A 26,721-nucleotide genomic window follows, 5' to 3' on the forward strand; every position below is an offset into this window, starting at 1 on the left:
TTAAGTACATGCAAAAGAGTGTATATTTCAAAAATCTGACGATTTGAGCTGTAAGGAAATGGGCGAGTCAAAAAGTTTCACAAAAAAAGCGAATATTTCAAACATATACACTTTCAAAATGTTTTTGAGAAATCTATCGAATGGTACCAAACACGACCCCCCACGGAGGTGGGGTGGGTGGTTACTTTAAAATCTTAAATGGGACCCCAAATTTTTATTGCAGATTTGAATTCTTTACGTAAAAATAAGCAACTTTTATTTGAGACATTTTTTCGAATTATAGATAGATAGCGCTATAATCGGAAAAACTATTGTTGGAAATGGAAAATTAAATTAAAAAATGGAAAGTCCCCACTCAAATGGAAAATTTTACTAAACTTTTTTTGGTTTTACGACCTAATAATCACAACCCAATAGGTCCCCATAACGCTCGAGTGACTGCAAATTTAGCATACTTTGCTCCCCTACCATAGCTTTGTTTGTTTGTTTTCTAGGTTCGACTGTTGAAGGACACACTGGAAGCTTGGAGATCGGAGGTAGAAAAGAAACCTCCGTTAATGACATTGCATGACGCGTATCAAACTCTTGGGCTTAATGACAATAATCACGATGAAGCTACTGTAAGGAAAGCTTATTACAAGTTAGCTCAGCAGTACCATCCTGATAAAAATCCAGAAGGAAGAGTAAGTACAGGCATTTCTAAAGATAATTATTACAAATTCTTCTTCTTCTTCTTCAGGTGCCATCTCCGCTACGGAGGTTGGCAATCGTCATAGCTGTTTTAATTTTTGAGGCAATAGCTCTAAATAGTTGTTTTGAGCTGCATCCAAACCATTCTCTCAGGTTCTTCAGCCATGAAATTCGTCTTCTTCTGCCATCTATCTTTCCTTGCATTATGAGTCGCAGGATGCGCCCGCATCACATGTCCGAGATACTGTAGTTTTCTTTCTTTAATTGTAAGTTCAACTTCCTTCTCTTTACCTATTCTTCTCAGTACTTCTTTGTTCGTAACTCTATCTACCCAGGAAACCCTCATAATTCTTCTATAGGTCCACATTTCAAAGGCGTTAAGTCGTCTCATTGTCTCTACATTTAACGTCCATGATTCCACTCCATAGTATAGTGCACTGTATACGTAACATTTTGTTAGGCGTACTTTAAGAGCTAATGTTAAATCTTTGCTACATAGGACCTTTTTCATTTTCATAAAATTAGATCGTGCTCTTTCGATTCTGACTTTGATTTCTGCAGTGTAGTCATTATTTTCTGTTATAAGTGTTCCTAGGTAAGTGTACTTTTTTACTATTTCGATCTGTTGGCCCTCTACTATTAAGATTTCGTTAGTATTATGGTTGTTTTTACTAATTTTCATAAACTTCGTCTTTTTGATATTGAGAGAGAGTCCATACTCCCTACTACACCTTACTATTTTATTCATGAGTCTTTGCAGGTCTTGTAAACTATCGGCTATTATTACTGTATCATCTGCATTACTGATGTTGTTAACTAAGACTCCATTTACTCTTATGCCGACTGTTTCATCTTCCAGAGTATCTGGCTCCTCTCTTTATTTCCATTTCTTCAGATGTTTCTTTTTCAATTCTTACTTACAATTACAAAATCACAATTACAAATTATGTACAGTCAAATCTAATTAGTGTCTATCCATCAAATCATCAAGGAAAAATCCAGTAGTTAGATGTATACTTACCCAGATGGTGGTCATTGAGAGTATCGTATAATTTTCGGAGCAATTCTTTGTGTCTTAGGCTGCTGTCAAATTTACGAAAGCAGCCCCTGTTATAAGTTTTTCTTCAAAGCCCTCTTCAGTGTGTTCTGTTAGTGCGAGGACTTGACCGGTGCAAGATTTGCCGGGTCTGAATCCTCCGTGTTGTGGGATGAGGTGCTTGTAGACATTTTCTTCTATTCTGGCGAGGATGAGTCTCTTGTATATGTTTGAAAAAGTGACACAACAGCAAAATAGGTCTGTAGCTACTCGGGATTTTCTGGATCCTTTCCTGGTTTTAACAAGGCTATTACTTTAGATTTCACTCCATGATTTTGGAATTTTGCAGGTTTTGCATCAAGTATTATACAGGGTGATTGATTAGTGGGGTAAAACTCAATAGATCTGCTATAGTAATAGATAGCAATAAAAATTAATAACAAAAACTTTAGCCACCTTTGAGCTTTTCACATTATAAAATTATTTAAGATTCGATAAGATGCGTTCGATAACACAGTGGCAGACCAAACTTATGTTTTTTTTAAATGGAACACCGTATATTTTATTTTAAATTCGAAATCCTGTTAACTTCTCCATCAGAAAATATTAAGGTTTGTTATGTTATACAGGGTATTTACAAAGTTATAACCAATTTTATATGAAAATCGTAACAAGTTCAACTCCCTGTATAAATAAAAATAAGTAAAACAGCAATGGTTTATTAATGCCATATTTTTTTACGTATTGTCAAAATTTTCAAGAATGATTGATATTGTTAATTTTCTTTATATCAAATACAGGGTGAGTCAAAACGCAAGTACATTATTTTCTCAGTAATTTTAAATGGACCACCCTGTATTTTATATCACTATTGAAATGTACCATTACCGTACTTTAATTTTTGGATAACATTCCCTATGTCTAAATTTCGAGATATTTTCATTTTTTGATGGACCAGTAGCGTGGCCACCCAAATCACCAGAGTTTAATAAACTGGACTGATTTTTTTGGGATTACGTTAATAATGAACATTATAAAATACCTCCAACAACAAGGGATGAGATGAAAAATAGAATACAAAGTGTATTTCGATGTGTTAATTTACAAATGCTTCGTAGAGTAAGTAGCTCATTCAATGATCGTTTTTAGGCGTGCATAAATGTGTTAGGAGGTAATTTTGAACACCTTTTGTAATTAAATATTAAAAATATTTTATTAAAAGTAGCTTCTAATTTTTTCAAACATGTTTTTTTGCAAAATGTATTAGATACTGATAATTTATTTTTTTCGTTCTTTATTTGTTACATTGTTACATTTACATACAAGAGTAGTGTTTAATTGTCTTCACAAAGTGTTGTATTTTGTGTTTTTGTATGTTTTTGTAAAACGTATTACTAATTTTCTTTCTTTATTATTTACATAAAAAAGTAGTTTTTAATTGTTTCAAAAATGTTGCATGTTGTGGTTGTTTGTTTTTTGTAAAATGTATTACTAATAAATTATTTTTATTTTTTTATTTGGTACATTGTTACATTGATTACCGGATTGATAATCAGTAATCGTCAATTGTCAATTCAGTCATGGCTTACTTAAAATTTAGATAAATTTAGACACCTTAAATAATTTGCTCTGAAAAATGAAAATATCTCAAAAACTAATAAATTTGAACATAGGGAATGTTCTATAAAAATTAAAGTACGGTAATGTTACTTTTCAATAATGATATAAAATACAGGGTGTTCCATTTAACATTACTGAGAACATAATGTATGTACTTGCGTTTTGACTCACCCAGTATTTGATATAAAGGAAATTAGCAATGTCGATAATTCTTGAAAATTTTGACAATAAATAAAAAAATATGGCATTAATAAACCATTGCTGTTGTGCTTATTTTTATTTATACAGGGAGTTGAACTTGTTACGATTTTCATACAAATTGGCCTTGCTATCTATTACTATAGCGGATCTATTGAGCTTTTTACCCCACTAATGAATCACACCGTAGACTTGCAGGATCCAGTTTTTTTTTGTCCTTGGCCTAGATGCTTTATTTGTTCACTGCATATATCATCCACACCTGTTCATTGATTGTAATCTGAAATGGTCAGAGCAAGTGAATTCAGTGAACATGAAATTGAATAAAGCTTTTTATGCTATATCTAGAATTAAAAACACACTACCCATATCGGCATTAATAAACGTTTATTATAGCCTTGCTTACAGCCACATGTGCTATAATGTAATTTTATGGGGGAACTCAGTAGATAGTGCCAAAGTGTTCATTACCCAAAAAAAAAAAATTATCCGTGAAATTTTTAATTTGGATTATCAACAATCTTGTAAACCAATTTTTATTAAACATCAAATTTTAACTTTCTACTGCCTATATATCTATAAATGTTTACTCTATGTAAAAGAGGAAATAAATACATTTCCAGTAAATGCAGACAATCACTATATTACGGTTGAAAATTTAGTAGTAACGTTTGTTGAGTTTTGGTTGTTTATAACCGATTATTTTGTCCTTGGAGGATGTATAATTTTTATGTTTGGATGTATATGCTTTTTGTGTGAGTCAGTGAGAGAAGATTTTTGTTGTAGAGTTTTTGTTTTTGAACGCCTTGTTAGCAAATCAACAACGTTCATTCTTTTCAATAAACATTTTTGAGAAAGCACTTGAAGCCTGGTCGGCGATTTGGATTCCCAGTTTTTTTAATTGAAATGGTACTTTTTCAATCCTTTGGTGGGATGTACTGGGAATTCTCTTATTGAGGTATCCGTTGGTGTGCTGGAAATTTGGGGCACGTAAAGATTTGTCTTGGAAAATCCTCTAGAGATTAATTCGATGTTTATTAATGGCCAGGCTGAGAGTCGTGTAATAGACCCTTTTGTATGTTAAAGGGTGTTCCGGTATTCAGTAATTGTATGTATTTATCGATCCTGAGGCTTTAAAGAAGTAATAGAAGTACATTTATTTACCAGATTTACATTTATTTAGTATATTGGAAATAATACATTTGGCAGATTTATTTAGAAGTTCGATATTTGACGTTTAACCTTTTGACATTTTGACAAAATTTAAGGAAGATTGCAGTGTGTTTATCCAGGCAAATGATTTTTTTTATTGAAGAAAATAAGGACGGTAATAGATTTTATTTTATTTTATGGGAGAAAACAAGAAATAACAAGGTACAATTTAGATTGGGTTAAGGGGTCTAAAAAGGGGACTAAAATACAATGATTTTTATATTTATGTGAAGGAAACAGCTGGTTCTGGTTTATTTTTTTAAATTAATTACTTACTTTTGTTCTTATAAACTATTGAAATCAAAATTAATATTTGTATGTAAAAAGGGACTTAAAATTTTGTTGACATTATATTCTCTATAGTTATCTAGTGTTTTATTTGAACTGTCATGTCTCATGCTCATCTAAATCAAACCAACTAATTAAAAATAATAATTCCGACTGAGAAATAGCTGTGGTAACTATTACAATACAAGAAGTGCTGAATCTTTACGAGTTCCTAAACACAGAACATCCAAATTTCAAAATAGCTTCAGATATATGGGTCTGACCTTATACAACCATTTGCCAAAAGCTGTGAAAGAAATACCACTCTCCACTAAATTTAAAAAAAATGTTAAAGATTTACTCATAAAAAAGCATATTATTCGATAAATGAATATCTGGAGGACAAACTGCAGTAGCTTCATATTTTACGTGTAACAATGTTATTTTATATATTTTATGTTTTGTCAATTTTGTTACACTGTGAATATTGTATTATACACATTGATGTTTTTTTTTATACTGAATTCTGTATTGACGTATCCTATACATTTATTTTGAATGTCTTAAGGAGGGGGTATGGTTTGAAATCAACATATCAAGCACATTTTTGTGAATTTTTTTCGAAACTATGGTAGAATTATTTTATTTTTAAATTAAATAAACACATTAAGTACAATTCAAAGAATATTTAAGAAAAAATTCAATCCAAAATATTGAAATATAAGCCATTGGCGACAAATTTTGGCAGGCAGCTAAAAAAAAAATGGATTTTGCGGTGGACATCAGAACTCATCACTGGATTATACGAAACAAAAAATTCAAAAAGATTTTATTAGGTTATGAGTTTTACGAGGTAACAACGTCGAGTTTTTTTATTTTTAATGATTTTTGAATTTTTGGTATCACTCAAAAGTCAAGAATACGAAATTTTTGATAAAAATTTTGTGAAAACCAACAGATTTAATATTGTTGAACAAAAAATAAGCACAAAACGAAAAATATCTCGACGTTGTTACCTCATGAAATGTCTAAAGAAAATCTGTGCAAAATATGAGGTAGATCGGCCGAGTAGTTTTTCAGTTACAATGTCCACCGCATTTGAAAAAGCAGTTTGGAGAAAAATGCGTTTAAAGTTTTGACATTGCATCTTCATCTTCTTATTTGTCTGCCAAATCGTAAAGTGATGAACATTGGAATATGTATTTTAAATTGGGGAGTAATCTACAAAAGAGAAGGCGAACAGTTGTTTAACGTTTCTCACTACGCTCCGGCGTGCTGGCGCGAAGCCGCGGCAAAGCGAGTCGAAGGTAGGGATATTCAACACCCTGTATCTCTGGTAATTTTACTCCGATTATTTTGAAATTTTCAGAGAGTATTCTTGAAAGTATGCAATTTTATTTGAAATAATAAAAAAATTTAAATATTTCAAACCATACCCCCTCCTTAAAGGATCAATAAAGTATGACTATGACTATAACTATAACTTTGTAAATACCCTGTATAACATAACAAACCTTTATATTTTTGTGATGGAGAAGTTAACAGGATTTCGAATATAAAATAAAATATAGGGTGTTCCATTTAAAAAAACATAAATTTGATCTGCCATTATGTTATCGAACACCCTGTAACATTCTAACTAATTTTGTAATGTGAAGCTCAAAGTTGGCTACAATTTTTGTTATTAACTTTTATTGCTATCTATTACTATAGCGGATCTATTGAGCTTTTTACCCCACTAATGAATCACACCGTAGACTTGCAGGATCCAGTTTTTTTTTGTCCTTGGCCTAGATGCTTTCTTTGTTCACTGCATATATCATCCACACCTGCAGCTCTCCCGTTTTTAACCTGTTCATACCATCTTGGAGTTCTTTTAGTGTAAAAGGAGTTCCTAGGGAGGTTGCCTCCTGTTTCAATCTTCTTCTAGCATACCTTCCTTTTGCATACTCCTGTAATTTGGTCGATCCATCATGTGGCCGATCCATCATGTTGAGGATCTTTCTCGTGATCTTCGCCCTTCTGTCTTTCCTTGTATAATGTTCACTGAAATGTGCATTGTACTTGTTTCACTGTATGAAATTCAATCATAAGGAGGCACTAATATTTGCTTTATATTTTTAGGAAATGTTTGAAAAAGTGAACGAAGCTTATGAATTTTTATGTAGTCGAACTAGTTGGACAGGTAATGGGCCCAATCCAAATAATATTGTGCTGGTATTACAAACTCAAAGTATTTTATTCAGACGATATTCTGAAGGTAAGAAACCAAAAGCAATAGGTAGTTATAAATATAAATATTTTTAAAGATCGTGGCAATCAAACAGAGGCATGTGCATATTTGTTGGATAAAATTTGTTAAATAAAAATATTAAAAAATAAAAATTAAAAAAAAAAAGAATGTGTGTGTACTTTGTACGCACGTAAGAAGTTATACTTCTATTATATGATTTCAACGAAATCAATATACTTTAAACAGTTTATTTATATTTTATTTAAATAAACTAATTTTTTTTGTGTGAATTTGATGCCCTTGGCTGAGCCAATTGGCCAGACATTTTATTTTAAAAACAAATATTTTTTTTTCAATCAGAGGAATTTTTTTGTATTTTTAACTCTAAATATATGTACATAATAAACTAACATACTACTATCTAAATAAATACATTATTTTGGATGTAAATATTTTTTTTGTATATATTTATTTTTTTTGTATATATATATATTTTATATTTTTAATATGTTTTTTTTAATACGCTAAGACATAAACCCGATTCAACTTCGCGGAGGTTTACATCTTCTTAGTTTTTTTTTCTTCGTTTTTTTTTTCTCTTTTTTCTCTTTTTTTACTCTTTTTTTTTTGTTTTTTTTTTCTCTCTTTTTTTTTTCTTTTTTTTTCAATTATAATATACAATAATTACTTAAATCTAGAGGGTTAAAAAAAATAACAACAAAACAAACATGTTTGTTTTGTTTTAACAAACATGCCTGTTTTGTTTTAACAAAATTACTTAAATATAGGGTTAATTATATTGCTACAATTTATATTTACAGTTTTTGATATGCTCGTAAATTGTTTTTAATATATTAATATCTTCAGAAAAAATCAAATTGTTTAGGTAGACGGGAAGTGGAATTTTTAAAATATTAAGATTATCCTAAAATTTGTTTATATTTACTGATTGATGGGAACATTCGAGGAGAATATGTAGTAGATCACCTTCTTGTCCACACTCACAGTTAGGTGACTCTGTGAGACCCAAACTGAACATATGAAGGGGAGTAAGAGCGTGATTACATCTCAATCTATTTATAACTCTTATGAAATGGCGATTTGATACAGAATGAAACCATCTTTTTATGGGAATTTCAGGTTGCATTTGTTTGTAATTACTTCCAGTTCTCGTGTTTCGATAATACGTTTGCCAGTTTTCTTTTTGATGTCGTTTACTAATAATATCAATAAACTAATTTTAATACTTACTACCTTCCAAAAATTTTTATTAAAACAATACCAAAAATTAAAAAAATAAAAGAATAAAACACACGCAAACACATTCAAAAATAAAACAAAGAAATTATTTCCAAACAATAATTATTGTTGACAAATTTTTTAACTAAATACTTATTTTCTAAAAAAAAAATAATAAATATACTTACAATCATAAAATGTATAAAATAAAATTAAAAAAAAAATTTGCACCGGGGATTGAACCTGCGTCTATCAGGTTGTTAGATTTTGAACTCACCGCACGCAGAATTTAACTACGGAGACATATGAATGGTGTGGGAAGATATAGCAACTAAACGTTTTAAACTTTTTTGACAGTTGCTTATTCTCTTAATTTAATCAAATAACTTTGATTCTTGTGGAATTAAAATAATAAAATACAACAAAATATAGACTAAAAAAGCAATATATTAGATGAAGATTGGTAGAAATTTTGTTGGTAATCAAATTATGTAAATCAAAGCATTACCTACTAGCTAGGTAGTTACATTTTCCAAATAGGTATGTAGTTTTTTATTGCAATACTGAAAAATTTACAATAATTACGTACCTGTTGCTTTTAAAAACTATTTAAAAAGTCACTACAATTATAAACTTGCTTTTTGTCTGTGTCCTCACAACAATAAAAACTAATATACACACAATTTGTTTATCCATAACCATTGACGTTAATAAAATAACCGACATATTGAACAATTATTGACAGGTCATTGTAATTACCCAATCAGAGCACGTTTAACGTTTCAGCTGCGCCCAGGACCAAGACTTTTGATGAATTCGCGCACATATAAATTTACTCCCAATCAACGCGCCTAAAGAAGTATAACTTCAAAAAACAAAACAAACAAATACAAATAGTAAAAAATAAAAAATCATAATAAATTGACTAGAATTTAATAAAAATAAAATAAAAGTTACATATAAATAAAAATAATAATAATAAAAATAATTAACCAAAACCTTTAGGCAATTAGTAACACACTAAAATTATTGTATCCCAATGACCAAGTATCATAATGTAAGCATTGGTTGATAAAACCATAAGAAAAATGACTGGCCTTTTGGCTTTCCCAGTGACATTAACTTGGAAAAAAAAACATATCTTCGCAGATATCTCACCATAAATGTAGTTTTTTTTGGAATTAACCCCAATCTCGGGTTGGTTGGTTTAGTTGGTCGAGTTGGTTTAAGGACGAAAACGACAGATTTTTACCAAATTTTGTTGATAGAAACCTTTGATATTATTGCTTTGACGGAAACCTGGTTAAGTAATGACATTAATGATTCTGAATTGTTTGACGAAAGGTATGTGGTTTATAGAAACGATAGGGACCTTGTAAGGACGCGTAAGGCAAGAGGCGGAGGTGTTCTGATTGCAGTTCATAAAAAATATAAATCTAAACAAATCTTAGTACATACTGAATTAGAGGTACTATTCGTTGAATTGGATGTATTTGGAAATAAATTAATTCTTAGTAACGTATATTTGCCCCCCCAGTCGAGCAATAACGATTATATAGCTTTTGTTGATCTTTTTTCGTACATAGATAATACAATGAAAACATCTATTTTAGTTTACCTTGTGTAACCGGTGTTGACTATAAATTTGAAAACAACACTTCTCTCAAATATTTGTCAATTCATGAATTAATTAGTATGTATAACTTTCAGTCTTTCAATAACATTGTGAATGAGGATGTGCGAACCTTAGATCTAATTTTGAGTAATATTGATATTTTAGTTGGTAAAAATAACTATCCATTTACAAATGAGGATAAGAAACATCCAGTTTTGAGTATAGAATTTAACATGATAAAGACAGGAACAATCAATCATCATGAGATGAATAATCTAACTAACCAATTTAATTTTAAAAAAGCCAATTTTCCTATGTTGTGTGATTTATTGAGGAACTGTAGCTGGGATAATTTAGGATGTATACAAGATATTGACATTGCAGTTGACTATTTTTATCACAAAATTTATGAAATATTTGAGGTGTGTGTACCTAGATTTCGAACTAAGAGTAGAATAAACAAATTTCCTGTGTGGTTTACTCCAGACATTATTCGTTTGCAAAGGGAGAAAGAGTTTCATAGGGGTATGCAAAATGTAGCGGTTTATCATGTAACTGAATATAAAAGACTGCGAGCACTTTTAAAAAATAGGATCAGGGAAGCGCATGAGTCATACATACATAATGCCGAAAACAGTATCAATACTAGCCCTAACTTATTTTGGAATTTGGTAAATAGAAACAAGAAAGCGAGTATTGACACTGAATATATAATTAATGGAAACAATGAAATAATTTCTGACAGTAAAACAATTTCCCAAGAGTTTGCTGATTATTTTAAGTCTATATATGACCATAAATCTTCTACATACGATTTAAATTTTATTAATTCTAGTCACAATAATTCTCCTTTGCTCAGTTTCACTAAAGTTACAGTGCGTGATATACATAACGCATTTTCAAAATTAAAACCAAAGTTTTCTTCGGGACCTGATGGTATTCCGGGGTATATATTTAAAGCAAGTCGCGACTACCTTACATATCCTCTAATAATTATCTTCCAAAAAATAGTAGATAATAATTATTTTCCGAAATTGTTCAAAATGACTAAGGTAACTCCTATCCATAAAAAAGGTTCACGAAATGATTGCAAAAATTACAGACCTATTGCAATTTTGAATTGTATAGCAAAAATTTTTGAACACATCTTACATGAAAAAATGTATGCACATGTACAGAAAATGATATGCCCACAACAATATGGATTTTGTAAAAATAAATCTATTGAAGCTAATTTATTATTATTTACTAATTATATTAATGATGTCATAGTCAACAAGAACCAGGTAGACGTGGTATACACTGATTTCGCCAAAGCCTTCGATAAGGTCAACCATGATATTATTATTCTATTAGAAAAATTATTGTACTTTGGGCTAAGCAATTCATTGCTAGAACTTTTTGTAACATACTTGACAGACAGATGGCAATTTGTATCATATAAAGGAGATAAATCGGAGGTTTTCCTGGTGGAATCAGGTATACCACAAGGTTCAAATTTAGGACCGCTATTATTTTTACTGTTTGTGAATGAATTACCTTCTTTAATTACATATCGGTGCCTTTTATATGCGGATGATTTAAAAATATTTAGAGAAATTAAAGATTTGAATGATTATTTTCAATTACAGTACGATTTAAACGAGATTTATGATTGGTCAATACGTAATAAATTGTATTTTAATTTGAACAAATGTACGATCATGACATATAGTCGTCAGGCAAACCCTAGTTATTTTATGTACAATATGGGAAATAATAACTTACATAGGGTCAATGAAGTGACGGATCTTGGTATTACGTTTGTAAATAATTTAAGTTTCAACTTACATGTGCAAAATATTATGTCTCAGTCATACAAAATGATGGGACTTATTAAACGTGTAATATATAAATTTCATAATATCGACTCAATTAAACGGCTCTTTAATTCATTTGTTAGAAGCAAATTAGAATTTGGGAGTATTGTCTGGAGTACCTTAATAAATAGTGGTCACATGCGCCAAATTGAATCAATTCAAAACAAGTTTATTAAATATTTATTTTACAAATAGCATAAAATATCGCCAGAATATGATTCGTATCAACCATTAAGAAAAGAATTTAATATAAAAAAATTAGAGCAAAGAAGACTTCAACGTTGTTTAATTTTTCTCTATAAACTATGTAATCACTTAATAGACTCGCCTGATCTTTTGGGGCAAATACAATTTTATATCCCGGATCACAGAACCCGTCCAAGAAACATATTATTTTTTGTAAATACTTCTAGCCCACTTAATAAAATGTGCCAAATTTACAACGATTTAACAACAACCACTTGTCTGGAATTATTTGGAATAAACTTGCAATTATTTAAACGTCTATTGCATGAATAATATAAAGAGAGGTTTTTTTATTATTATTTTTAACGTTTTCGCTGGTAAACATCTGTCGTTCTTGTCTCTATTACCTCGAATTATTACATTATGTGCATGTTGTACTAAACTGTTGTCATTGTAGATACGGATACATGTAAGTAGGGAAACCTGTTTGTATCTGTTATTAATAAATAAATCTCCGCATAACTGTAGCTTACTTTATTAAATATTTTCTTACTTTTTAGATTTACAACCGTACAAGTATGCTGGCTATCCCCAATTAATTAAAACAATTAAAATAGAAACTGCAGATGATCAATTATTTTCCAAGAATGCTCCCCTTCTTACCGCTGCTTGTGAACTGGCCTATCACACAGTATACTGTTCTGCCCTAAATGCTGAAGAACTGCGACGTGAGAATGGTTTAGAGGTAAGCTTTTGATAATTTTAAGTACTTATTATTGCACAAATCCCTCCGTTAATATAGGCAAAATGTCCTCACTCCCAGAATTCAACCTTTTTCATTTTTTTTTAATTCTATGTGATTAAAAAGAAGACAGCGCAATTTTAGCCCGGCACCCCCTCCTCCAGCCCCTTATCCCCTTTCCAGAATTTTTTTTATTTTGTGTATTTTATCAAAAAACATATTTCTGTTTTTTTTCGGATTTTTCCGTAAGGTGCGCCACTTTCAAAAATCCAAAAAATGGTTCTTAGAGGTTTTTGAGAATTTTTCCCTTTATAGAACAAAATAGATCAAATCAACGTTATTTTATAGGTTACATATAATTTAAAGTATCTGATTCCTTTGCCACACTCAAAGATTGGTCAAAACACCATTTTTCCCCCAAAAACCATGTTTTTTATGGTTTTTACGGGTTTTTTGCAAGTTATTGCTGGCTAATAATATTTTTGAGATCGATAACACCTGAATCAATGCGTCTCCAATTCATACTAAAAAAATATGTGAAAAATAATATTTTCAGGCCTCAACGAAGCAAATACAACCATGGTTAATATGAAAAACCAGGTTTCAAGGGTTATTCGGTGTTTTTACTGGTATTTCCCAACTTTTTTATCTTTCTGTATCATTAAACGACATGTTTTCAAAAATCTTATAACAACATGAGACGATATATATTTACCACGTTCAGAGAAGCTAGAAATTTCTTGAAACATGCTAATAACCCGGTTTTCGAGTGGTTTTGGGGATTTTACTGGTCTTTAGGACAAATGTTGTCTCTTTATCTCATACTATTTTGATCATATGTGTATAGAGAGTAACTGTTTCTCTGTAGAACGGTAGAAATAACAATTATTATATAGTCCAGCTGGACAGGCGGGAAGTCAGATACAACTATTTAGATCTCTCTCGGCCTTCTTTGCTCCGGAAATTTGTTGGTTTCCAAATTTTAGAAACTACGAAGATGTTACGAGAAGATTAGTCCCAATAGTTTTATTTTTGATATTATTTTTAATTTTATTAAAAGTAAAACTTACACTTAACTTTAGCAGATGTCGCTACGACATCCACACCATCAGGATCGATGCTGGCCGCCCGGATTTTGGTTGTTCAGAGAGAAACAAATATGCACTCTCTGAGGATATCTTAATAAGGATTGAAACGGGTCAGGATGCTTTTGGCGCTCTCTGAACTAACCAAAAATTAGACGGCTTTCGTTTCGTTTTAGGACGAAATAATTATTTATTAACTATTATTTTGATTTAGGTAATGTTAGAAGCATATACTAGATGTGTCGACGTTCTCAATAATTCTTCAAAGTCTGACGAAGTACCCGTTCAAGTTTGCACACATATAACAAGATGTTTTACCGTAGCGGCACAGTTCCCAGCCTGTAGGGAGAAAATGGTAGAATTGAAGCAGCTGGTACATGATCTTTGTAGGCTTCTATACTTTAAGGTAAGTGATTAAAATTTTTAACTTTAGTTATACGAGAGGTTTTCTGAAAGATTCTAGTAGCGAACAGTGCGTCAGAAATTTAGTGAAAAGTAACAAAGTTGTTTATTAATACGTTGATGGAATATGCTTTTAAGAAATTGTGGCTTATTTCCCATCAAAACTAGTTAATTATGCTTTTAAGAATTTGGATTGGCTGACAAAGTCAATAAATATAGATAGATAATATCTAATCAACTTACGTTTCGCCGATGATATAGTTACAGTAGCTGAGGATCTAGGAATGGCAAGAGAGATGGTATAGGAACTCATTATGGCTACAGAAAATGTAGGTTTCAATATAAACATCTCGAAAACAAAAATAATGACAAATTTGGTACCCAACCAGAACATCAGTATTGGTGGACAAGATATAGAACTCGTAGATAAATATAAATATCTAGTACATGAAATTATGATTGGCAGGGATAATCAGGCCCATGAACTGAAGAGAAGAATCGCTCTTGGGTGGGCAGCATATGGAAAACTGAGAGAAACTTTTAAAAGTGAGCTGCCCGCATGCCTGAAGAGATAAGTATTTGATCAATGTCTCCTCCCAGTTCTGACATACGGAGCAGAAACGCTTACCCTAGCAAAAGACTCGGCTACCAAACAGAGTCAAACAGAGAAGAATGGAGCGGTCAATATTAGGAATAACTAGGAAGACAATAAAAAAAGAGATCAGCAGAAGAACCCATGTGACTGACGTCATCGAAAAATAGCCATACTAAAATGGGAGATGGTTAGGACACATAGCTAGAATGTGTAACGAGGTCGTTGCGTCGTTGTTGCTCCAGGTAACTATCAGTCGAAGAAAAAGAGTTCGCTTTTTAAAACATTTTTATTTGGAATCAAAATAAACAGAAGATAAGATAATTAGCCTTAATTACTTATTAAGTTCGTTAATAAAATATATTTATAATTTCTACGCATCGAGCTTACTGTTCGGGCCGATGTGACCATATTTTTTACATGAATGAATGATTTTGACGATCACGCGAAATAGGAATTGCTTTTATTAATACGACATGAATGTATATGGAAAGGGGAGAAAGGAGATCCCGCTCACCTCGCCGGATTGAAAAGACATATAAAGGATATACGATCACCGCTCATATAAGGATAGGTCAGAAGAAAACTGTCAGATGCGCTCAGCTCGCCAAAACGACAGCGGAAAATGGTCGGGAAATACTACCTACATAAACTCATCTCTTGTACCTCGCTGTTGTTTATTATTCTCCGATCAACGCTCCAAGAATAATAATCAACTAGGCTTTTCGATCCGATTTTTATATCGTTCGAAACAGTACAAAAACGTGTTTTACTTAATTCATTGGTGTACTCTAGACGATAAAATTATATTATCGTCACAAATCGTCGACCGTCGGTCGACCATCTACACGATGCACTGACGTTTTAAGAAGGTTATATAAAAACTGGATGAGAGAATAAAAACTCAAGATAGATCGGGTTGGAAACACGAGAAAGAGGCCTATGTTGAGCAGTGGACTTTTGAGGCTGGATAATGATGATGAACAAAATATTTTAAATGTTACTTTGTGCCTTAGACCTACATGGTCTATTGTGGACTGCAAAAAATAAATAAATAATAATAATAATTAAGGATCTTAGTTTAAATAGGAACAATTTCAAATTGATCACTATAGTAAGTAATTTTGATATTATGTTCTCTATTTTAGCACTTGACCAAACTGTGTTCCGTTGCAACAGAATGTGTTACAGCACTTTCCATGGATTCGATACTGCAAATGGAATTGCTTAAATCTGGCGCCTTGTGGCATCTACTACTTTATATGTTCAACTACGATTTCACATTAGACGAGGGAGGCGTAGAAAAGAGCGAAGAAGCGAACAAACAAGAAGTCAGTAATATGCTTGCGAAGAAGGCGGTGCAAGCTTGTGCAGCTTTAGGAGGATACGTACAAGGGGAGGATAAACCACCACCTAATTCGCTTACGAGAGGGATTTTAAAAGAGCTGTTGACCGGCTATCTTAGCGAACAACTTGGAGATGAAAAACCGGAAGAGGTAAGGATTATATAAATTATGTATGTTTTTTTCTCGATTTTTTTATTTTCATTAAATTTATGTACATGAAAAAAAAAATGAGAAAACAATTCTAGTCCTTCCAGTGGGTTGATACTTTATCTTATTATATCTTTCCTATCGTAGAACAGACATTATGTTTTGTGTTAAGTTCTACTCATTTTATTTCTTATTCTTCAAGTGTCGTCTCCCATTGCAGAGAATTGGTTTCATTTTTACAAACGCATTTGTCGTTATTTCTACCCTGGCCCTTATTTCTATTGTTTGATCATTATTTGATGGAATCCAGGTTCCTAGGTATTTGGATTTATCAACCCTTTCTATCGGTACATTTCCCAAATGTGTTTTTTTTTTCGTATATTTGTTTTCTTAGTTATTATCATATATTTAAAAAAACTATTAAGTATAGTACTTAAAATAATCGTAAGTTTTGCATATCTGATTTAGTTAACAGTATTAAGCATCGAGTTAAAAATCAGTGGAGTCAATCATGGCGAGATCTTTGTAAACAATCCAAATCTCAGTATTCACTGATTCAACCTTCTGTTCCAAATATATATTGGTTTAAAAATTATGCAGTACCTCGAAGATATATAACAACATTAATCAGAATGAAGTTTGGACATGCATGTTTCCCTCTACATCTAGCAAGAAAAGTTTTTGATTCAAATCTTTGTACTGAATTTCAGAAGGTGGGTGATTTGAATCACACTTTCTTTGAGTGCACAAAATACATTTCATACATCTATAATTTAATCGAAAATTTAATAAAATCTGTAATGTTTTTCCACCTTTCAATATATCCTATCTATTGTCTCTGAACAGCAAAAATATATATGATTGTTTAATGAAATTTATCTGTGAAACTAAAATTAACCTAAACTTAATCCTGATAATTTGATATATATGTATATGTACATATGTTGTTCTCTTGTCCCTTTTACAGAGATATTTTTTTTCCTATATTGTTATATTTGGTACTTGTACTTCTTTATTTTGTCTCTGTAATAAAGAGTTTATTATTATTATTATTAAAAGAGAAGAAGAAGAAGATATTTAATGGAAAAATGTTTTGAGCAACTGGGATAGTCCATAACGGCCAGCTGCAGCTTTTGAACTGAGTAGAGAGCTGTGAAAGAGTTTGCTATGGAACTCTAAGGACCTCATTGTCTTCTTTATGTATTCAATAGGAAAAAAAGTTGTGACTGGCTAATTGACACCCAAGTCTATGCCATAAAACAAAAAAAAAATCATTATATATTTAGTCTTTTTATGTTCATTTTTAATCCATTTTTTTCACAGAAACTGCTACATTGAATAGTAATGAGACGTTTCATTTTATTTAACGCAATTTTAGTGATATATCTCCTATTAAAAAAATATTACCCATTCCTAATAAATTTTTGAAGATCATTTCATTTAGTATATATTTTTGTAGATCTTGAAGATTCTTAATAGTAATACAGAAACGCCATACCTAATTTGGGATAATGGAACTAGGGCTGAGCTTATGGACTTTTTGGAGACACAAAGGAATAATAGAAACCAAGGCGATTTCTATAATCCAAATGAATTCAAGTATTCTGCTCATGATGGGGAACACAAAATTGGCGATATATTTATCAAGATTTATAATGAACAACCAACGTATCCGATTAAGGTATGTATGTTTTTGATTCTATGAATTACTCAGTTAAATAAACAATTCACTAATTAACTAATTACATTTTTATAATCTATCTATGCAATGAGATACCCCAAATTAAAAAAAAAATATATCAATTTCAATATCAAAAATATATCAATTTTCGTTAGAACTGAAGATATTGTGACTTATATAAATTTGAAGTTATGAATTCAGTTTTTGAAATAGTAAAATCCAGAGGGTTTACTCTCTCCTCCCTTGTCCTTCAAACCCTTCATCTTTGCCACATCATGAGCGGCTTATTTTTAAAGGAACCATTTTAATTTTTTTTTTGTCAAAAATTGGAACTTTTTATCTTTCAAACAATGCTTTTGAAATTCCTTATTAATGTTTATAAACAAAGCATTGGTGAATTTTTGAAGAAAACAGGCTAACTTAGGTTCTAACGGTCGTCGTAGGACATTGCAATTTTTTAATTCGTGTAAAAATGCCAACATTTCGAAAAAAAATTTTAAATGGCTATAAGCTAAAAATCACAATACATTTGGAAACCTATTTTACAATATTTAACATAAACTTTTAATCGTTAGATGTTTTAATTTGATAATATAAGCCTTTCTCTTCAAATTGGCGCTTTCAGAATTCATATAGATTCAATATTTTGCGAAAAATAATGTTGAAGATAAAAGCTTTGTGGGATAAACAATTTCAATTTTTTATTAATTATTAAGTGAATCTTCTTGAAATTTTTATAGCTGAATATTTGTGATATTTAAGCCTATTCTGTAACTACAAATCGAATAGAAATGAGTCAAATCGAATAGAGGTCATCAAGTCGGATCAGAATTTGTAGGAATTGGTATTCTGTAACTCATCTCGGCCTTTACTATCGGAACCGGTAGAAACTGATTTCGAATAGACAAGCTCTGTCGGGATCACATTTCGACATCGAAATTGGTCTTGACGCTTGCGCGTTATCATAATTGATATCATTATCGTTGTTTTGACGTGTACACAGTTAACTAATTAGCGATTTTAGTCTGTGTTTTTATTTATATAGATAATTGTATGTTTAATTTTATTTACCAATAATTATACAGCATCAAGGTTATTAGAAATCATTAAACATTTTAAGAATTGCTACTCTAATTAATGTACTGGTAGAATGTATCTTAAGGGGATATGTTAAATTTTTCTTAAGGGGATGTGTACGTATTTTCGGCTGCAATGCTATTCAAATGGGGATTCATTTTTTTCGAATCCTAAGAAAACTAATAAGTATTTTTGAAAAATTTAAACGCAGAATGAAAGATTATGTTCTTACCGAGGGCCGAAAGTCCCTGAAAACGTCTATAATGTTTATTTTAAGAAATTACAGGGTTGAAAAACTAAGAGAAAATGTAGTGTGATTTTTAATTTCAAATATCTCATTGAAAAGAAACTTTGTATTTATTGTAAGGGACTTTCGGCCCTCGTAATACTTTAGTCTTTGATTCTGCGTTAAAATTTTAAAAAAATATTTATTAGTTTTTTCAAGATTCGAAAAAAATGGACACCATGTCCGTGGTGATATTTTCCAAATCGAACATTCGCTATCTTTGTCATACAACGCTCTGAGTCAAATAGAATATGATGACAAGACAGTGACAGTTTTAAATATTTGACATGGCTTCGGGAATATTTTGAGTTGTTGATTAAATAATATTGGTAGTGTATTTGGTAAATAATTGATTTAAGACGTGAACTTAATAAAAAGTTATTTATTGTTTAGTATTTATGGAGATCCAAGCAGAGAATACATCAGGATATATTCTGTGATCCAAGTATTTTTTTGTTAAAGATGTTCCAAATTGTAAGCGTTCCATAGTAACAATATATTATTATAAAATCACTTTAACACTTTTCCTCTTTTATCGATTGAGTATTAGTTTTTGTTGTACATATAAATTATTACAATCACTGAATAGGGAATCATTTACAGTCATTTGTTTCGAGCTTCTATCATGTGTCACATAATATTAATATATCTACGTCATACGTTATTGGTATATACCAATGATACAAACCATAGACGTATGACGTAGATATATCAATATTATGTGACACATGACAGAAGCTCGAAACTAATGACAATCGATGAAAAGCCCTATACATAGTTAGTCAAAAAGTTATCACATTTATTAACTGAATTAATAATTTGCAATTATACAAATAGCAGTTATCCAAGAACATTCAAAAGCCATCTCTTTAAAGTTAATGATGACATTGTCAAGTAGAATGACATTCTAGTAATGTTTACATATTCATACCAGTGTGAATTGTACTACACGTAATTTGCCGTGTAAAGACAGAAAAAGTAGGGATAGCCGTAAAATATTTGCGAATTATGTACCGATGGCCTTAAAAAAACTTACTTTTACCGTGCAATAATATTTTATGTTCAGAGATAAAGTCTACTATGTTATTTAAATGCTCAGCAGATGTTGCTTCTTTGGTGTTTTGCTTGCAATTTTTTATTCTTGTGTTGAATTTGTCAAACTTAACCAAAACAAACCAAAATTTCTTCTTTTTTTGATGAATTCTTCGCGCCGCACTATCTTTTCCTGTAACTTAACGTCACAGAACACTTATTTCACTTTTCATTGCGGGGTTGCCACCACCTCCTGAGTGCGTCAAATAGAAGTTGGCGTTTTCGATTTACACTGATTACGATGTGAGTTACAGAATGCTAATGCAAACACGAAAACGACGCGATTCTTGGGTCGTTTATCCAACATTCCGATTTTCGGGTTATTACGATTCGACTTTGTCATTTCTATTCGATTTGTTAAAAGTTACAGAATAGGGCTGAATATCGTTACTTCCCTTGTCTATTAAGGTACCAAACATTTTAGCCTAATAAAAATACACTAACATTCTTACGAACACCATAAAAAATGATATTGTAATATATTTCTGTTTTAGGACCCCAAGGGCTTTGTGATAGAACTCCTCAATTACATAAAACAACAATCCTCAGACCTCCTAAATTTAGTAAACATAGCGTTTTCCGTTACCATAGAAGATAGGTTAAAATATACTGTGATGACACTCGAAGCTTTAACAAATGTGATAAGAAATAACGTCGGCGTCGAAACACAATGCATCGGCCATTTTAGATTACTGTTCGGTTTACTCAATGTAAACTATATTCCAATCCAAAAGGGGGCACTGAACGTTATTTCGTTGGTGACGAGGAATAACGACTGTATTACTGATATAGCTACCAGTGAAGTATTAGGGTATTTGTTGTTGGTGATTTATACTCTCCAAGATTCGCAACCGCAGACTTTGGAAGCTCTGTATGCGTTGATGGCAACTACGAAGATTGTGAAGGAAGCATTAAACAAAGGGGCGGTAAGTTTTGGCAGATTTATATTCATTTAACCATTCAATTAAAAAAAAATATTGTTAGCTTGGCTGCGATCCTCTACCAGATGGACGGCTTCATGTAGGAATTTTCCTACCAGAGTCTTCATTTTTTCTGCTCGTTCTGCTTTTCATGGTTTCATGGTCCTGCTTCTTCCCACTATGTGGCCGAAGTAATTTAGGTACGCTCGGTTTATTTTTTTAATAGCCTGTCTTTTACATGAAGCTCCAGAATTGACATGTTGGTTCTGTGTTCTGTCCAATACATTTTGAATGCTTCGATCTTACTTCTATTGATTTTTTTGAGAGTCCATGTTTCAGCTGATTATGTAACAGTGAGAAAAATAAGAGGATTGACCAACCTGAGCTTAGAATGTTGTGGCTGCGCAAACTGAGAGAATGGTATGGATATACATCAAATGAACATTTCAGAGCAGCCGTCTTCAAAGTCTGAATAACCATGATGATTGCCGACCTCAGTCGCGAAGATGGCACTTGAAGAAGAAGAGATTCCTTTTTATTATTCGGTCTTTCCATATTTTAATTAATTTAGCTGTTAAGATTTAGGCCATTGCTAGTCTATGCTTGATTTTTGAGGAGCAATCGCCATTGTTGTTTATCAAGGAGCACAAGTGTACAAATCTATCTACTATGTACTTCGAAATTCGGCACTTGGTGTATGTGCGCAGATTAATTTGCTCTGTCTACGGTCATTTTTTTTATGTGTTGATCTCAAGTCAGAATTCTTTGCTTATCCGGTTTAGCCGTTCGGTGATTGTAATCATTTCGACTTCAGATAAATTTAATAAAAAAATTCCTCTTAGTAAAAGGTATATTTATTTATTAACCCTTAAAAGGGCCACAAATATCGCAGAACGTTTTCGCTCTCTAAAAAGAGCATCATCAGTGTTACAGGCTTGACATGCTGAGCCATTCACCGCTCTCAATGTGAATACCTAATTTTCACCTAGCAACCGACCTGCCTCGTGGGAATCATACAGTGCCCCAGGGCCTTATGCTTAGGGATTATATCCATCCTTTGGATTTCATATTTAATGTAACAATGTAAGACATTTAGTCAACATTTAAAAGGTTTATCCTCTGTATTTTTGGGTGGCTCAACATGTCAAGCCTGTAACACTGATGATGCTCTTTTTAGAGAGCGAAAGCATTCTGTGATATTTGTGGCCCTTTTAAGGGTTTTTAAATAAATATACCTTTTACTAAGAGGAATTTTTCCTCGTGGACATTTCGACTTCATTCGCTGTTAGTATAAGTGTGTCATCTATGTACCGAAGGTTACCGATTTTTCTGCCTTCTATAGGAATTCTTCTATCCCATTCGTCTAGTAGTTTCTTCATTACATTATTCAGAATATATGTTGTATAATAATGGTGGTAGTATGCAGCCATGTCTAGTTCTTTTCTTTGTTTTGAACGCATGTGAATATATGCCATGTACTTTAACTACTGTGACTGAGTTTTTATCATATATATTTCTTATTAGGTTAATTAGGTGGTTAGGTACTACCATCTTTTCCATTATTCTCCAGAGGAGATCCCATTTTACTAAATCGAAAGCCTTTATGTGATCTAGGAAACAGAATAGCATTGGTATAATATGTTCTTTCGCCTTAAGTATTATCTGTCTGGTGTTCAATATCTGCTCACGCGTTCCTTTACCTGTTACGAATTCGCATTCTTCGGCTATCTCTGGAAGTAGAAAGTTCTTTAGCTGTTCATTCTGTTCATTTATTATATGTAGTAGGATTTTGCTTGCATGAGGAATAAGGACAATGTTTATGTAATTGCTGCATACGCTTAGTGATCTTTTATGGATTCACCTGTGATCCATGATCCATATCATGTTGCAAATATCTAGTATTACATCTACGCCAATCTTGCCCATTGCTTTTAGAGTCTCCAGTGGTATGCCATCGATTAGTGGGGTTTTTTGTTTCTTAGTTTCTTGTCACGTTTCTTATCTTCTGAGACTGATACACTTTTAAAGTGTCTTTGTATAATTCTGAGCAGTCATTTTCCAGGTCTCTGCAATGGTCTCTATGTTGGTTTTTACTTCTCCGTTTGAGCTCTCGAGTCAAATATTCAACTTTCTTAAATAGTTCAAGACTTTCATGGAGGTGTGAATGTTGTTGCAGTTCTTGATACATGTTATTTGTGTGGTTGTTTTTTTCTCTGATACACTGAGACGATTACTGGGCTCTATAAATCAGAACAACAGCTGTATACATTTAGAAAAATAGTTTAATAAACATTTTCTTCAGGTAATCTACCTCCTCGACCTCTTTTGTAACTCAACAAATCCGAACGTAAGACAGACGTGCGCAGAATTATTAGCGAGGATGAATTTGGATAAGTTGGTGGGTCCGAAAGTGAGGTTAGCTTTGGGCGCTTTCCTGCCGCCCATATTCGCGGACGCAATGCGGGACAATCCCGAGGCTTCGGTGACGATGTTCGAGAGCGCCCACGAACACCCGGAACTTATTTGGGATCAAGATGCCAAAGATAATGTGTGCAAAGTGGTAGCTAGATTTAGAAGAGAGTAAGTGAACATATTTTAATACTTTTTAGAAGAAATTTAACATTTTTAAAGTACGGTATGCGGTAAAATGAGCAGTACTGAAATGCGTATGCCTCAAATTTGTATGTGTCATGTGCCGAAACGTACTGAGTGGTTCTTGTTAATGTTAGGTACTTCAGGATGCTTCTCAGTTTTGCAGAAAATTTTTTTATCGTAGAGTACTAAAACGGTCCAGGCTTAAAATTAGCAATGGTTTCAGCAGGACGGGGTAACGGCAACCTGTCACACGCCCAGGGAGTCTCTTCGAATACTGATCGATTATTTTGGGAGATCGCCACTCACCAGACCTAACGCCACCTGATGCGTACATATGGGAAATGCTGAAGGGAGCTGACCGATCCACCGTCTCAAATTCCGGAAAGATTTTTTTTCATGACAGGGGGCGTCTTTAACATCTGTTTTATCGGGAACGTCGTTGTGAATAATCTTTGCAAGGCTATATCATGTATAGTAAATAAATAAGTAATCGTAAACGTTTCAATATTCATTTCAGTACTGTTAGTACGAGATCCAAATAGTAGGTCAAAATGTACCCATCTGCTTGCCGGATGAAACATTTTTTTTATTAAATTTCATACATAGACAAACACGACCAGCATGGGTTGTCTATAAAAATCGTGTCATAGCTATCCTTAAGGGGGGGGCCGTAGGGGTTGAAATCAATATTTCAAGCACATTTTGTTTTTGAAAGTATGGTAGAATTATTTTATTTTTAAATTAAATAGGCATATGTATTCAGTACAATTCATACATTACTCAAAAAAAAAAAATCAAGGAAAAATTCTGAAAAATAAGCCAACGGTGGCAAATTTTTAAAAGACATCTCAAAATATAATGAATTTTGCGGTGGACATCAGAACTCATCATTGATTGATGGTAAACAAAAAATTTAAAAATATTTTATTAGCTTATGAGTTTCTCGAGATAACGCTGTCAAGTTTTTTAGTTTTATCTAATTTTGACTTTTTGATATCACTCAGAAATCTAAACAAATAATTTTTTTTGCAAAAAAGGGTGAAAATCAACATGTTTATTATTGTTAAACAAAAAATAAGCATAAAACAAAAATATCTTGACAGCGTTACCTCAAGGAATGTCTAAGGAAAATATATACATACAAAATTTCAAGTGAGTTGGTCGAGTAGTTTTTGAGTTACAATGTCTACAGCCTGAAAAAAAGCAGTTTTGAGAAAAACGCTTTTAAAGTATTGTCAACTTTAATTTTCAATTTCTTTTTTGTCTGTTAAATGGTAAAGTGATGCACACTGAAATATGTTTTTAAATCGCGGAGTAATTTACAAAAGAAAATAATAACAGCTGTTGACCGTTTAACAATAATAAATATGTTAATTTTCACCCCTTTTTTACAAAAAAATTCGTTGTTTTGACTTCTGAGTGGTATCAAAAAGTCAAAATTAGATAAAACTAAAAAAACTTGACAGCTTTACCCCGAGAAACTCATAAGCTAATAAAATCTTTTTGAGTTTTTTGTTTACCATGATTCAATGATGAGTTCTGATGTACACCGCAAAATTCATTATATTTTGAGGTGTCTTTTAAAAATTTGCCACCGTTGGCTTATTTTTCAGTATTTTTCCTTGAATTTTTTCTTGAGTAATCCATGAGTTGTACTGAATATGCCTATTTAATTTAAAAATAAAATAATTCTACCATACTTAAAAAAAATGTGTTTGGAATATTGATTTCAACCCCTCCGGTCCCCTTAAGGATAGCTATGACACGATTTTGATAAGCAACCCATGCTAGAAATATTTGTCTGTGTATGAAATTTAATAAAAAAAAATATTTCATCCGGCAAGCAGATGGGTACATTTTGACCTCCTATCCGGATCTTAGACTATGTTTAGTTTGCCGCATACTGTACATATACAATTATAAACCTAACAACTGAATAAATGATTATTTTCCTCCATTAACAATCTTTTTTATCATAATATATCCGTTTCTCTTTAAAGTTGTTTAACTTTAATGTGAGCTTAATAAGTATCACACAATATTCTGTAGACACTTGACACTCATATACGATTTTGATATCTTTCAGACACCAGACTGAACAAAGTTGCAATCCTTCCATCCAGTGGAAGATGCCAGATACCAACGGCCTCACGAATCTCGCCACGCCCAATGAAGTTGTCGTTGGCGGTGTTTATCTGAGGATTTTCATCGCTAATCCGTCGTGGAATTTGAGAAAACCGAAGGAATTCCTCACGGAGTTGATGGAAACTTGCCTTAATCTTATGAGTAAAGACAAACCTAATGTAAGTCAAATTTTATTGTGATTTTATAAATGTTTTCATTAATATGCAACCAAGTAGAAAGTGCCCGGTATTAAACATTACCAAAAAACCGTCACATTGTCGGTTTGTTTTTGACACCTTTCAGAAAAATCACTCAATTTACATTTAGTTGCCATTAAGTCATTGGAATGTAAACAACTCAATTTGCCTCCCACGTGTTGGGAAATTCAATACCTTACCTAAGGGCAATATCCGTGTTGCCATATATCCACCCTAAGGCATTTTATTTAAGTATACACCATTAATGCATCCATATTAT

The 26,721-nt window shown here is 32.0% G+C and overlaps 1 protein-coding gene across 1 annotated transcript in view; it reads left to right on the forward strand.

Annotated features, from left to right (window-relative positions):
• LOC126879950 (dnaJ homolog subfamily C member 13) overlaps positions 1-26,721 on the forward strand; it is a 91,934-nt gene that overhangs the window by 52,349 nt on the left and 12,864 nt on the right. Inside the window, exons 19-27 of the mRNA XM_050643342.1 lie at positions 495-683; positions 7,148-7,283; positions 12,716-12,900; positions 14,197-14,388; positions 16,125-16,472; positions 17,929-18,150; positions 21,100-21,531; positions 23,828-24,105; positions 26,207-26,423. Of these exons, the coding sequence (XP_050499299.1) occupies positions 495-683; positions 7,148-7,283; positions 12,716-12,900; positions 14,197-14,388; positions 16,125-16,472; positions 17,929-18,150; positions 21,100-21,531; positions 23,828-24,105; positions 26,207-26,423 (2,199 nt within the window). The remainder of the gene's footprint in view (positions 1-494; positions 684-7,147; positions 7,284-12,715; positions 12,901-14,196; positions 14,389-16,124; positions 16,473-17,928; positions 18,151-21,099; positions 21,532-23,827; positions 24,106-26,206; positions 26,424-26,721) is intronic.

This window comes from Diabrotica virgifera, chromosome 2 (assembly GCF_917563875.1).
Source record: "Diabrotica virgifera virgifera chromosome 2, PGI_DIABVI_V3a".
In the NCBI taxonomy this organism is placed as follows: Eukaryota; Metazoa; Arthropoda; class Insecta; order Coleoptera; family Chrysomelidae; genus Diabrotica; species Diabrotica virgifera.